The 14,822-nt window shown below is 55.2% G+C and overlaps 1 protein-coding gene across 1 annotated transcript in view; it reads left to right on the top strand.

Moving 5' to 3' along the window:
* Positions 1-3,477: 3,477 nt before the first annotated feature.
* Positions 3,478-14,822, top strand: part of POLR3A (RNA polymerase III subunit A) — a 72,699-nt gene continuing 61,354 nt past the window's right edge. The window contains exons 1-3 of the mRNA XM_078884414.1: positions 3,478-3,544; positions 4,886-4,955; positions 5,651-5,786. Of these exons, the coding sequence (XP_078740540.1) occupies positions 4,912-4,955; positions 5,651-5,786 (180 nt within the window). The 5' untranslated portion in view covers positions 3,478-3,544; positions 4,886-4,911. The remainder of the gene's footprint in view (positions 3,545-4,885; positions 4,956-5,650; positions 5,787-14,822) is intronic.

Below are 14,822 nucleotides of genomic sequence, written 5' to 3' on the forward strand. Positions count from 1 at the left end.
AAAGCGTTTAATAAAATAAAGTTAAAATAATAAAACGTTAAAACAATTAAAATGAGAAAGTAACGGGACTTGTCAAAGCGCACAAAATCGCAGCCATTTGTGATCTGCTCATCGCATGGGTTGAAAAGACAAAGATGCCCCAGGTAGCCTCTAGCAGGCTGTAGGGGCAAGTGCTGTTAGTAGTAGCGCCTCTACACAGACAAAGATCCCCCGTGTAGCCTCTAGCAGGCTGTAGGGGCAAGTGCTGTTACACACAGACAAAGATCCCCCGTGTAGCCTCTAGGAGGCTGTAGGGGCAAGTGCTGTTAGTAGTAGCGCCTCTACACAGACAAAGATCCCCCGTGTAGCCTCTAGCAGGCTGTAGGGGCAAGTGCTGCTACACACGGACAAAGATCCCCCGTGTAGCCTCTAGGAGGCTGTAGGGGCAAGTGCTGTTAGTAGTAGCGCCTCTACACAGACAAAGATCCCCCGTGTAGCCTCTAGCAGGCTGTAGGGGCAAGTGCTGCTACACACGGACAAAGATCCCCCGTGTAGCCTCTAGCAGGCTGTAGGGGCAAGTGCTGTTAGTAGTAGCGCCTCTACACAGACAAAGATCCCCCGTGTAGCCTCTAGCAGGCTGTAGGGGCAAGTGCTGCTACACACAGACAAAGATCCCCCGTGTAGCCTCTAGGAGGCTGTAGGGGCAAGTGCTGTTAGTAGTAGCGCCTCTACACAGACAAAGATCCCCCGTGTAGCCTCTAGCAGGCTGTAGGGGCAAGTGCTGCTACACACGGACAAAGATCCCCCGTGTAGCCTCTAGGAGGCTGTAGGGGCAAGTGCTGTTAGTAGTAGCGCCTCTACACAGACAAAGATCCCCCGTGTAGCCTCTAGCAGGCTGTAGGGGCAAGTGCTGCTACACACGGACAAAGATCCCCCGTGTAGCCTCTAGGAGGCTGTAGGGGCAAGTGCTGTTAGTAGTAGCGCCTCTACACAGACAAAGATCCCCCGTGTAGCCTCTAGGAGGCTGTAGGGGCAAGTGCTGTTAGTAGTAGCACCTCTACACAGACAAAGATCCCCCGTGTAGCCTCTAGCAGGCTGTAGGGGCAAGTGCTGTTACACACAGACAAAGATCCCCCGTGTAGCCTCTAGGAGGCTGTAGGGGCAAGTGCTGTTAGTAGTAGCACCTCTACACAGACAAAGATCCCCCGTGTAGCCTCTAGCAGGCTCTAGGGGCAAGTGCTGTTAGCGAGCATCACCTATGAAGGCTGCCGGCACCACCACGCCCGGCCGTCTTTGTCTCTCCCAGTGCTAGCGATGTTCACTACACCACCACCACTACACCACCACCACCACTACACCACCACCACCATCACCACCACTACTACACCACCACCACCACTACACCACCACCACCATCACCACCACTACTACACCACCACCACCATCACCACCACTACTACACCACCACCACTACACCACCACCACCGCTACCACCACTACACCACCACTACACCACCACCACCACTACACCACCACCGCCGCTACCACCACTACACCACCACTACACCACCACCACCACTACACCATCACCACCACTACTACACCACCACCACTACACCACCACCACCGCTACCACCACTACACCACCACTACCCCACCACTACACCACCACTACACCACCACCACCGCTACCACCACTACACCACCACTACACCACCACCACTACACCATCACCACCACTACTACACCACCACCACTACACCACCACCACCGCTACCACCACTACACCACCACTACACCACCACCACCACTACACCACCACCGCTACCACCACTACACCACCACTACACCACCACCACCACTACACCACCACTACACCACCACCACTACACCACCACCGCTACCACCACTACACCACCACTACACCACCACCACTACACCACCACCACTACACCACCATCATCACCACCACTACACCATCACCACTACTACACCACCATCATCACCACCACTACACCATCACCACCACTACACCACCATCATCACCACCACTACACCATCACCGCCACTACACCATCACCACCGCTACCACCACCACCATCACCACCACCACCACCACCACTACACCACCACCACCACTACACCACCACCACCACTACACCACCACCACCGCTACACCACCACCATCACCACCACCACTACACCACCACCACTACACCACCACCGCTACACCACCACTACACCACCACCACCGCTACACCACCACCATCACCACCACCGCTACACCACCACTACACCACCACCACTACACCACCACCGCTACACCACCACTACACCACCACCACCGCTACCACCACAGCTACACCAGCTACTCATTTGAGGCTGAGTCGACCTAGGGGAGGCCCAGGACCGGTTCAGAGAATCGTCACTGAGTGGTGTTGGACGTGAGCGGGATTCAACCTCATGCACCTAGCCTGGCACAAGCCCCTCCCCTCACCCCCCACCCTTCCCCCAAGCCCCTCCCCTCACCCCCCCCTCCCCCCAAGCCCCTCCCCTCACCCCCCCTACCCCCCACCCTCCCCCCAAGCCCCTCCCACCCCCTCCCCTACCCCCACCCTCCCCCCAAGCCCCTCCCCTCACCCCACCCTTCCCCCAAGCCCCTCCCCTCACCCCACCCTCCCCCCAAGCCCCTCCCCTCACCCCCCCTACCCCCCACCCTCCCCCCAAGCCCCTCCTCTCACCCCCCCCCTCCCCCTAAGCCCCTCCCACCCCCTCCCCCCACCCTCCCCCCAAGCCCCTCCCCTCACCCCCCCTACCCCCCACCCTCCCCCCAAGCCCCTCCCCTCACCCCCCCCCACCCCCTCCCACCCCCTCCCCTACCCCCACCCTCCCCCCAAGCCCCTCCCCTCACCCCCCCTACCCCCCACCCTCCCCCCAAGCCCCTCCCCTCACCCCCCCCCACCCCCTCCCACCCCCTCCCCTACCCCCACCCTCCCCCCAAGCCCCTCCCCTCACCCCCCCTACCCCCCACCCTCCCCCCAAGCCCCTCCTCTCACCCCCCCCCTCCCCCTAAGCCCCTCCCACCCCCTCCCCCCACCCTCCCCCCAAGCCCCTCCCCTCACCCCCCCTACCCCCCACCCTCCTCCCAAGCCCCTCCCCTCACCCCCCCCACCCCCTCCCACCCCCTCCCCCTACCCCCCACCCTCCCCCCAAGCCCCTCCTCTCACCCCCCCCCCTCCCCCTAAGCCCCTCCCACCCCCTCCCCCCACCCTCCCCCCAAGCCCCTCCCCTCACCCCCCCCTACCCCCCACCCTCCTCCCAAGCCCCTCCCCTCACCCCCCCCACCCCCTCCCACCCCCTCCCCCTACCCCCCACCCTCCCTCCAAGCTCCTCCCCCCCAAACCCCTCCCCCCACCCTTCCCGTTACACCCCGCCAACTAACCCGGATGTGGATCCCCCGTCAACCCGGATGTGGAGGAATTGGGGGGGGGTGTGGCCCCGCTGACCCGGAAGTTGTTCCAGAGGTGAACCGGAAGACAACCGCAGAGCTCGTCTCCACGTGTTGGTGAGAGACTTTGTGCACCTAGCCTGGTACAGAGACACGTGACACACAGTGACACGTGACACAGAGACACCTATCCTGGTACACAGAGACACGTGACACGTGCACCTAGCCTGGTACACAGAGACACAGAGACGCGTGCACCTAGCCTGGCACAGAGAGACACGTGACACCTAGCCTGGTACACAGACACACAGAGACACCTAGCCTGGTACAGAGAGACACGTGTGTGGGGAGCGGTGGGTGTAGTGGTTAGCGCTACGCTGCGCTACGAACCCGGCGACACGAGTTCGATTCCCGCTCACGGCCAACACCACTCGGTGACGATTATCTGAACCGGTCCCGGGCCTCCCCTAGGTCGACTCAGCCTCAAATGAGTACCCGGTGCGGTGTGTAGTGAACATCGCCACTGGGGAGACAAAGGCGGCCGGGCGTGGTGCTGGCCACCCACCCCCTCTGTGCCACAGTGCCGGTAGCCTTCACAGGTGCTGCTCGCTAACAGCACTTGCCCCTACAGTCTGTTAAGGCTTTACGGGGGATCTTTGTTATCTTTGTTTTTGTGACTGTGTGTCTGTGTGTGACTGTGTGTGTGTGTCACTGTGTGTGTGTGTCACTGTGTGTGTGTGTGACTGTTTGTGTGTCTGTGTGTCTGTGTGTCTGTGTGTGTGACTGTGTGTCTGTGTGTGTGTCACTGTGTGTGTCACTGTGTGTGTGTGTGTGTCACTGTGTGTCTGTGTCTGTGTGTGTCACTGTGTGTGTGTGACTGTTTGTGTGTCTGTGTGTCTGTGTGTGTGTGTGTCTGTGTGTGTGACTGTGTGTCTGTGTGTGTGTCACTGTGTGTGTCACTGTGTGTGTGTCTGTGTGTGTCACTGTGTGTGTGTGTCACTGTGTGTGTGTGTCACTGTGTGTGTGTGTCTGTGTGTGTGTGTGCCACTGTGTGTGTGTGTCACTGTGTGTGTGTGTCACTGTGTGTGTGTCACTGTGTGTGTGTGTCTGTGTGTGTGTCACTGTGTGTGTGTGTCACTGTGTGTGTGTGTCACTGTGTGTGTGTGTCACTGTGTGTGTGTGTGTCACTGTGTGTGTGGGTGTCACTGTGTGTGTGGGTGTCACTGTGTGTGTGTGTGTCACTGTGTGTGTGTGTCACTGTGTGGGTGTCACTGTGTGGGTGTCACTGTGTGTGTGTGACTGTGTGTGGGTGTCACTGTGTGTGTGTGTGTCACTGTGTGTGTGTGTCACTGTGTGTGTGGGTGTCACTGTGTGTGTGTGTGACTGTGTGTGTGTGTCACTGTGTGTGTGGGTGTCACTGTGTGTGTGTGTGACTGTGTGTCTGTGTGTGTCTCTAAGGTGCTCGCCAACACGAGCCTTCCACCATGGTGAAGGAACAGTTCAGGGAGACGGATGTAGCCAAGAAGATGTGAGTTGTCACACACACACAGACACACACAGACAACAACAACAACAACAACCGCCATTCGCCACTAAGTGGCGGTGACGTCACCACGACGATTGTGCCAGGCCATGTGCACCCTGAGGCCACGTGAAGTGTCGAACGCCCGCTGGCAGGAGGTCACGGGGCAGACCCAGGTGCCACGGGTCGACTGACCGAGATGACCGAGATGACTGGCTGATGCACCACCTGTGCCCCCTACTGTGCCAACTTGCTGTGCTTTAGCCACCCGGCGCTCCGCTCGTTGTTGTGAGCGTCGCTCCTCCGCCCTCCGTTGTTGTCGGAGGGCGACTGCCTCCAACTGCCCAGTAGCGTCCTTCACGAGCCTCCTCCACTGAGGCCGATCTTGACACCGCTGGTACCAGTCATCGGCAAGTCCACTCAGCTCCACGTCCTCCTGTACCACATCACTCCATCTCTTCTCTAGCCCGTGCCGCGCCCGTTTAGCCCCCTCGATCCGGCCAAACAAAAGCTGTTTAGGCATGCGGTGGCTGGGCATGCGGGCTACACACACAGACACACACACAGACACACACACACAGACACACACACAGACACACACACACACACACACAGACACACACACACAGACACACACACAGACACACACACAGACACACACACACAGACACACACACAGTAACGATCTGTCCCACCACCAGAAGCCACATTTGCTTCGGGCTGCAGTCGGCTGAGCAGATGAAGCGTCAATCTCACATTCACGTGGTGAGCAAAAGTCTCTACTCACAAGACGGAGCGCACAGCCCCGTGCCCTACGGAGTGCTGGATCACCGCATGGTGAGTACACTACTATTACTACACTACTACTACACTACTACTACACTACTTCTACTACTACACTACTACACTACTTCTACTACTACACTACTACTACTACACTACTACACTACTACTGTCACTACTACTGTCACTACTACTACACTACTACTACTACACTACTACTACTACACTACTTCTACTACTACACTACTACACTACTACTGTCACTACTACTGTCACTACTACTACATCACTATCACTACTACTACACTACTACTACACTACTACTACTACACTACTACTACACTACTACTACACTACTACTACTACACTACTACACTACTACTACTACACTACTACTACACTACTACTACTACACTACTACTACACTACTACTACTACACTACTACTACTACACTACTACTACTACACTACTACTACTACACTACTACTACTACACTACTACTACACTACTACTACACTACTACTACACTACTACTACTACACTACTACTACACTACTACTACTACACTACTACTACTACACTACTACTACACTACTACTACACTACTACTACTACACTACTACTACTACACTACTACTACTACACTACTACTACTACACTACTACTACACTACTACTACACTACTACTACTACTACACTACTACTACTACTACACTACTACTACACTACTACTACTACTACACTACTACTACACTACTACTACACTACTACTATTACTACACTACTACTACTACTACACTACTACTACTACTACACTACTACTACACTACTACTACTACTACACTACTACTACACTACTACTACACTACTACTACTACACTACTACTACACTACTACTACTACACTACTACTACACTACTACTACACTACTACTACACTACTACTACACTACTACTACTACACTACTACTACACTACTACTACTACACTACTACTACACTACTACTACACTACTACTACACTACTACACTACTACTACACTACTACTACACTACTACACTACTACTACACTACTACTACTACTACACTACTACACTACTACTACTACACTACTACTACACTACTACTACTACACTACTACTACTACACTACTACTACACTACTACTACTACTACACTACTACTACTACTACACTACTACTACTACACTACTACTACTACACTACTACTACTACACTACTACTACTACTACACTACTACTATTACACTACTACTATTACACTACTACTACTACACTACTACTACTACACTACTACTGTAGGGCTGTTACAGAGAGCCCGTTATGCATGGCAGCCTATGGTAAACAAACACAGTAGGCGGGGCTACATGTGTGCACAAGCAGGTGCCCTCTGCGACGTCCGCGCCAGACACCCTGGGGGGTCGATTCGGTCGTTATGATCCCCCGGGGCCCCACCCCTCAGGGAGGGGTTGGGTATAAAAGGGGATTGTATCAAAGGGCTCGGGAGTGATGTTTAGCTAAAGAAGAGGAGGCGGAAGACGTCTGAGATAGAGCCCTGGACTCCCCCTGGTACGCCGTCCTTATCAGGACCGCGCAGGCTCGAGCCAGTGGCGTGGTACCAGAGCCAGAGCCAGTGCTGGTCTGAACTCTGGGTACCGGGCCCGACTGACCAGTGTCGGGCCAAGATAGCCTCCCCTAGCCCATTAGTGGAGGACTCAGAGGCAGGCTAGGGTTAGCTAGAGAGGTGTGTCCTCAGATAGACGGGTGAGGGGGCCGATACCCCCTCAAATGTGTATGTCACAACGTTGGTGTTAAATAAACAAGTGTGCCTCCAACTCCGGTGTGAACGAGTCGTGAGCGTTACTACATCTGGCGTCAGAAGTGAAACAAAGTACGAACATGGATACACGCCGGACGACTCGAGTCGGGGTACCAGAGGCAGAAGACACCACTGCAGTCGGAGGGCCCGAGACGGCTGAAGATGCCATCGACCAGCCGGGGCTGGGCGCATCCACGCCACAGCAGCTGGAGGAAGGGGAGCCGTCGATGGAGGGGCTGAGGGAGGCGCACGCGAAGCTGACCGAGCTGCTGTACGCCGCAGCCGCCATGCTCGACACCATCACGCAGCTGGGGGCTGCGGGACCGCCACGGGGCAACGGCAGCCGACGATCACAGCGCCTTCCCGCCATTTCCACGGAGCAACATTTTGAAACTCCCGCCATCGCTGCAGCTGCTGTTAAGGGCGTGGCCGCTCTAAGCATCGCGTCCAACGGCGGGAGTACAGTACCTGCCGCGTCACCACCAACGGGCGGAACGTCACCACGGGTGCGACCGGCGATGCCATCGCTGGTTCGTGCCGACGCTGAGTTGAGTGAGGCGGACGAGGGAGTGCGTTCTTCCTCTGCAGCCGCTGCCTTACATCAGCGGTTACCTCCACTCAAGGAATTTGTGGGCGAGGATGGCGACTGGGGCGGCTTCCAGCGGCGCTTCCTCGCTCACCAGGAGATGGCACAGTGGACAGACGCCGAGGCTCTCCGCGCGCTGCCAGCACTTCTCGACAGCGACGCCCTCGCCACTCTAACATCGGCTTCGAAGGAGAGGCGCTCCACGCTGCGGAAGGCGATGCAGGTGCTGTCGGCGGTATATGGTCCACCATCGGACTGTCGCCAACTCTTTTACGATCGCCAGCGGGGGACGAAGGAGTCGCCCCTGGCGTACCGCACAAGCCTCCTGGCACTGGCGAAGGAGGCCTTTCCACGAATGGATGACGAGGGTGTCGACGCCATGGTGACAGAGAAGATACTTTTGCTGGCGGACGACTTAGACATCGTCATTGTCGCACAGGACGATGCAGAGATGTGCTCCCTCCAAGCGGCCCGTCTTCTCCACGCAAACCTGTCCTCTCAACGACGGAAGGCCAGCAAGGCGGCGAGCGGGCGTGCCGTCGCTGCAGCCACCCTCCCGGCGGAAGAGGTTTGCGCCATCGACCATCAACGGCAGCATGGAGCGGGAGTACGGGAGGACCGGGCCGGTTCAAGCCGTCTACAACATCCATCGTCGTCACCAGCGCTTCCACGCTGTTACAACTGCGGCATCCGGGGCCACGTCGCCTCGGGGTGCCGCTCTCCTGGGCAGCGCAGGACGACACCTCAACGGGACGCCGGCCCTCGTCACAAGCTCCACCATCATAATCCGGCGAGTCGCGGCACCCCTCACGTTTGGCCCACGCACACGCCCGTCGCACACTTAAACACCGCAGCGAAGGGGGGGCCAATATCGCGTACCATGGCACCAACACGCACCGCTCTGGGTACTCAGATTGAACCCAGCCAGTGGTCCGTGTTGGCCCATCGGGTTGTAGCCGCGTCGTCAGGGTCGTCGGCCGTTGTGGGTCACATCGATGGGGTCGAGGTGCGCATCCTGGTCGATACAGGAGCATCGGCGACCATTATTTCGGAGTTGATTTATAACATTCTCCCTGCCCAAAGCCGTCCTTTGATGCCTGTTAACGTGCCATTCTTTGCTGCTAACGGGGGTTCACTTGGCATCATCGGACAAATTCGAGCCCAAATTTGTGTCGGGGATATTAAATTATCTGGGCCGATTTTTGTTTCCTCCTCGCTGGCGGTTCCGTGCCTGCTGGGGACGGATTTCCTGGCCAAAATGCCGATTAGGATATTAATCGACCAGGGATGCATTGAGCTCCCATCGGGCCGACGCATGGCGTTTTTGCCATCCCCCGCTACGAGCCGGACGGCGTTCGCGACGGTGCCGGCGTTCGTAGATAGAACGGTGCGCGTTCCTCCGGGGGCGCAAATGTTAATTCCTTTGAGACTTCGGCGGCCCTTCGCTAAGGGCATTGGGGCTCAAGGGGTTTTGCTGGGACCGTCTAGGGCCGGGGTCAGTGGACCTAATTTACTCCCGGCCCAGACCATAGTGAGAGGGGATGGAGAACCCTTCATCGCGGTCCTCAATGTGGGCTCGCAGACGGTGGTGGTCCCACAGGGGACCGTGCTTGCTCACGCAACGCCGGTGCCCTGTGAGGAACCCGTCGCGAGTCATGTCGGCGCTGCCCCTGCACCGCGACCACATTCAGACAGCGATGAAGGGTGGCTCGAGGCGCTTTGCGCGGGATCGACGGACCTGTCAAATTTAGAGCGCCAACGTCTTAAGACACTACTGAGGGAATTTTCCGACGTTTTCAGTCGGGATAAATACGATTTGGGCTGCACTCATCTGCTGCGTCACCATATTGATACGGGTGACAGCGCGCCAATACGCCTAAATCCTTTTCGGTTGAGTCCCGCCGAAAAGGACCATGTCAAATCGGCTGTTGATGACATGCTAGCCGCCGACATAATTTCTCCCTCCAACAGCCCTTGGGGAGCGCCGATCGTCCTGGTTAAGAAGCAGGACGGTTCGTTGCGGTTTTGCGTTGACTTTCGGCGCCTTAATAAAATTACGGTTGCCGACGCATACCCGCTCCCACGGATGGACGAATCGCTTGACGCCTTGGCGGGAGCGCGATTCTTCTCCACATTGGACTTACTTTCGGGATTCTGGCAGCTTCCTCTGGACGATGATTCAAAGCCTAAAACTGCTTTCCGTACTCCGCACGGCCTGTTTCAATTCGACCGGTTGCCGATGGGCTTACACTCAGCGCCGGCAACTTTCCAGCGGTTGATGGAATTGGTTTTGGCTGGATTGCAATGGGAGTCGTGCCTGATTTATTTGGATGACGTCATTGTCTTTGGCAAAACTTTTGAGGAACATCTCCAGAGGTTGCGGGCGGTTTTCCTAAAGATGCGGGCTGCTAATTTGAAATTTAAGCCCCAAAAATGCCATTTGTTACGCGAGTCGGTGCGTTATTTGGGGCACATCGTGGGGCGCTCAGGTATTTCTACCGATCCCGCCAAAACGCAGTGTGTAAGCTCCTGGCCGACTCCCACCTCAGTGGGAGAGGTTAGGAGTTTTATTGGGTTTGCGTCGTATTATAGACGCTTCGTCGCTAATTTTGCGACTATCGCCAAACCCCTACATGCTTTAACATCTAAAGGGGTTCGGTTTTGCTGGGGTCAGGAGGAGGAGGCTGCTTTTTGCTCCCTTCGGGATGCTTTGGTAAACGCTCCTCCCCTGATTTACCCTGATTTTTCAAAACCGTTCTTGCTCGACACCGATGCGAGCAACACGGGTATTGGGGGCGTGCTCTCCCAGGTGGTTGACGGCGTGGAACATGTGGTTGCGTACGGCAGTCGGGTGTTGTCTCCAGCGGAGCAACGGTATTGTGTCACCCGTAGGGAACTGTTGGCAATTGTCCATTTCGTCCAACAGTATCGCCCATATCTGTACGGTCGGCATTTCACCGTCCGCACAGATCATGCGGCACTGCAGTACGCCCTGAGGGTTCAACAGCCATCGGGACAATTGTCCCGATGGTTGGAGGTCCTCCAGGATTACGATTTCCAAACCACATACCGTAAGGGCGTTCGCCACACCAACGCGGACGCTCTGTCACGCTTGCCAACCACCTCCGAGTGTGCATGCCTCCTGGGGTCTGGACGTTGCAGGCCTCCAGGGGACACATCGGTACCTGTCTTGGCGGCCGCCAACGACGACGATGCAATGGTTCCTAATTCGATCGAACAACAGGGCAAAGATTCCCTGTTGGGGTTGCCCGTCATTGAATGGGGGCGCCTCCAGATGGAGGATGTCTCCCTCCTCGGGTGGCGACGTCGCGTTGGCGGTGCGGCGGGGGGAAAAAGAGGTGGTTCCGACGCATGGGAAATGTGCCAAGGTCTGCTAATGCATTGGGACGGGAAGTCACGTCGACATCGGCTGGTTGTCCCTACTGGGTTGCGGGGTAGGGTGGTATGGGCCGCTCATGAGCGCCTCCTACACCTGGGGACCCAAAAGACTCTCGCCTTGCTGCAACTTGATTTTTACTGGCCTGGCATGACGAGGGATGTGGGGGATTTGTTGGGATCGTGCCCTCAATGTGCACAACGCAAACCGCCGGCACGGGAGTCTAACCCGCCCTTGCAATCGATCAAAGTGTCCAGGATAAACGAGCTGGTCGCTCTGGACATTTTGGGACCATTCCCCGCCACCCCCAGAGGGAATAGATATTTGTTGACGGGTGTCGAGTATTTTACACGCTGGCCTATGGCCTGGCCTTTGGCCAACCAGTCGGCAGCAGCCATCGTGGAGGCCTTTGTTCAGGGTTATGTCCTGGACAAAGGTGCTCCGGAGAGGCTGCTGACCGACCAGGGCAGAAATTTTTCCGGTAAACTACTCAGACAAGTCTGCGATCTCCTGGGCACAAAGAAAATTCGGACCTCCCCATATCACCCACAAACTGACGGGATGGTCGAACGTTTGCATCGCACCATCTCGTCCATGTTATCACAACAAGTTTCGGACTCGCAAACGGATTGGGACCTACAAATTCAGGGGGTCTTGGCGGCGTACCGGATGGCACCCCATGCGGCTACGGGGTTTTCTCCCTTTTACCTCATGTACGGCCGAGAACCAGACCCGCCTGTTCGTGCCCAGTTGCGGATCCTCGTGCCGCAGGGAAAAACTAATCTGGCTGACCACGTTAAATTTAATCTGGACAAATTGACCGAGGCACGGGATGCTGCAATGCAAAACTCTGACCTCCGTCAGAAGGCAAATGAGCGCCTCAGATTGAGTCGAGCGCACATGCTGCAGTGGAAGCCGGGGGACAAGGCATGGTTGCACTGCCCCCAGGTGCCACTGGCAACCTCCTCTAAACTTGTGCGGCCGTGGCGGGGCCCTGTGGAAGTGGTGGAGGTGTTACGTCCGCAGTGCGTGCGCATCAAGTGGGGGAAGCGGCGATGGTTCGTGCACCCCTCCAGATTAAAACCCTTCGCTGCGGTACACGACCCCACTTCACACGCGCGTGGCCAAACATGTGGGGGGTCGGCCGACTTGCTGGGTCCGTCTCTGTCGCTCTCACCTGATGCCTTGCCGGCTGTGCCACCTTCAGGAGCATCAGGAGTGACGGGCTCACGCCCGATCACCCCTCCTGCGGATACCGAGGGTCACGCGGAGTCAGAGGAATGCTCACCTCAAGACGGACAGTCGCCACCTGATGGTCCGCCACGCGGGGTTACCCCGTGTGAGGGGCCCGCTGCAAGGACGCGCGCTAAAATGCGCAAACTGTTGTGAGGCCGGAAAATGTGTACATAGCTGTTGTGTTTATTGGCTGTTGTGTGGATGGTGTGTTTCCCGCTCCTCGGATGTACATATGTTGGGTTCACCGTTTGCTGTGTGTGCGGGGTGGGTTCCCTGCTGGTTGTATATAAGCTGTTTTTTTTACGGAATTCGTATTTATTCGGGGGGGTGCGACGGGTTCTTTCTCATCTTGTTGTTGTGTCTTGTTCTGGTTCCTGTTATGGTTCAAAAATAGTGGGGCACACGTCAGGGGGTGAAGGCACCTTTATTGTCAAATTTTGTATGTTGGCAGCCGGGACGGCTGCATGCTATGTGGGGGGGAGTGATGTAGGGCTGTTACAGAGAGCCCGTTATGCATGGCAGCCTATGGTAAACAAACACAGTAGGCGGGGCTACATGTGTGCACAAGCAGGTGCCCTCTGCGACGTCCGCGCCAGACACCCTGGGGGGTCGATTCGGTCGTTATGATCCCCCGGGGCCCCACCCCTCAGGGAGGGGTTGGGTATAAAAGGGGATTGTATCAAAGGGCTCGGGAGTGATGTTTAGCTAAAGAAGAGGAGGCGGAAGACGTCTGAGATAGAGCCCTGGACTCCCCCTGGTACGCCGTCCTTATCAGGACCGCGCAGGCTCGAGCCAGTGGCGTGGTACCAGAGCCAGAGCCAGTGCTGGTCTGGACTCTGGGTACCGGGCCCGACTGACCAGTGTCGGGCCAAGATAGCCTCCCCTAGCCCATTAGTGGAGGACTCAGAGGCAGGCTAGGGTTAGCTAGAGAGGTGTGTCCTCAGATAGACGGGTGAGGGGGCCGATACCCCCTCAAATGTGTATGTCACAACGTTGGTGTTAAATAAACAAGTGTGCCTCCAACTCCGGTGTGAACGAGTCGTGAGCGTTACTACACTACTATTACACTACTACTACACTACACTACTACTACACTACTACTACTACACTACTACTACACTACTACTACTACACTACTTCTACTACTACACTACTACACTACTACTGTCACTACTACTGTCACTACTACTACATCACTATCACTACTACTACACTACTACTACACTACTACTACTACACTACTACTACACTACTACTACACTACTACTACTACACTACTACTACACTACTACTACACTACTACTACTACATTACTACACTACTACTACTACACTACTACTACACTACTACTACTACACTACTACTACACTACTACTACACTACTACTACTACACTACTACTACACTACTACTACTACACTACTACTACTACACTACTACTACTACACTACTACTACTACACTACTACTACTACACTACTACTACACTACTACTACTACACTACTACTACACTACTACTACACTACTACTACTACACTACTACTACACTACTACTACTACACTACTACTACTACACTACTACTACTACACTACTACTATTACACTACTACTACACTACACTACTACTACACTACTACTACTACACTACTACTACTACACTACTACTACTACACTACTACTACTACACTACTACTACACTACTACTACACTACTACTACACTACTACTACTACACTACTACTACTACTACACTACTACTACTACTACACTACTACTACACTACTACTACTACTACACTACTACTACTACACTACTACTACACTACTACTACACTACTACACTACTACTACTACACTACTACTACTACACTACTACTACTACACTACTACACTACTACTACTACACTACTACACTACTACTACTACACTACTACACTACTACTACACCACTACTACTACTACTACACTACTACTACTACTACACTACTACTACACTACTACTACTACTACACTACTACTACACTACTACTACACTAC

The sequence above is a fragment of the Lampetra fluviatilis genome (assembly GCF_964198595.1).
Source record: "Lampetra fluviatilis chromosome 45 unlocalized genomic scaffold, kcLamFluv1.1 SUPER_45_unloc_1, whole genome shotgun sequence".
NCBI classification, from domain to species: domain Eukaryota; kingdom Metazoa; phylum Chordata; class Hyperoartia; order Petromyzontiformes; family Petromyzontidae; genus Lampetra; species Lampetra fluviatilis.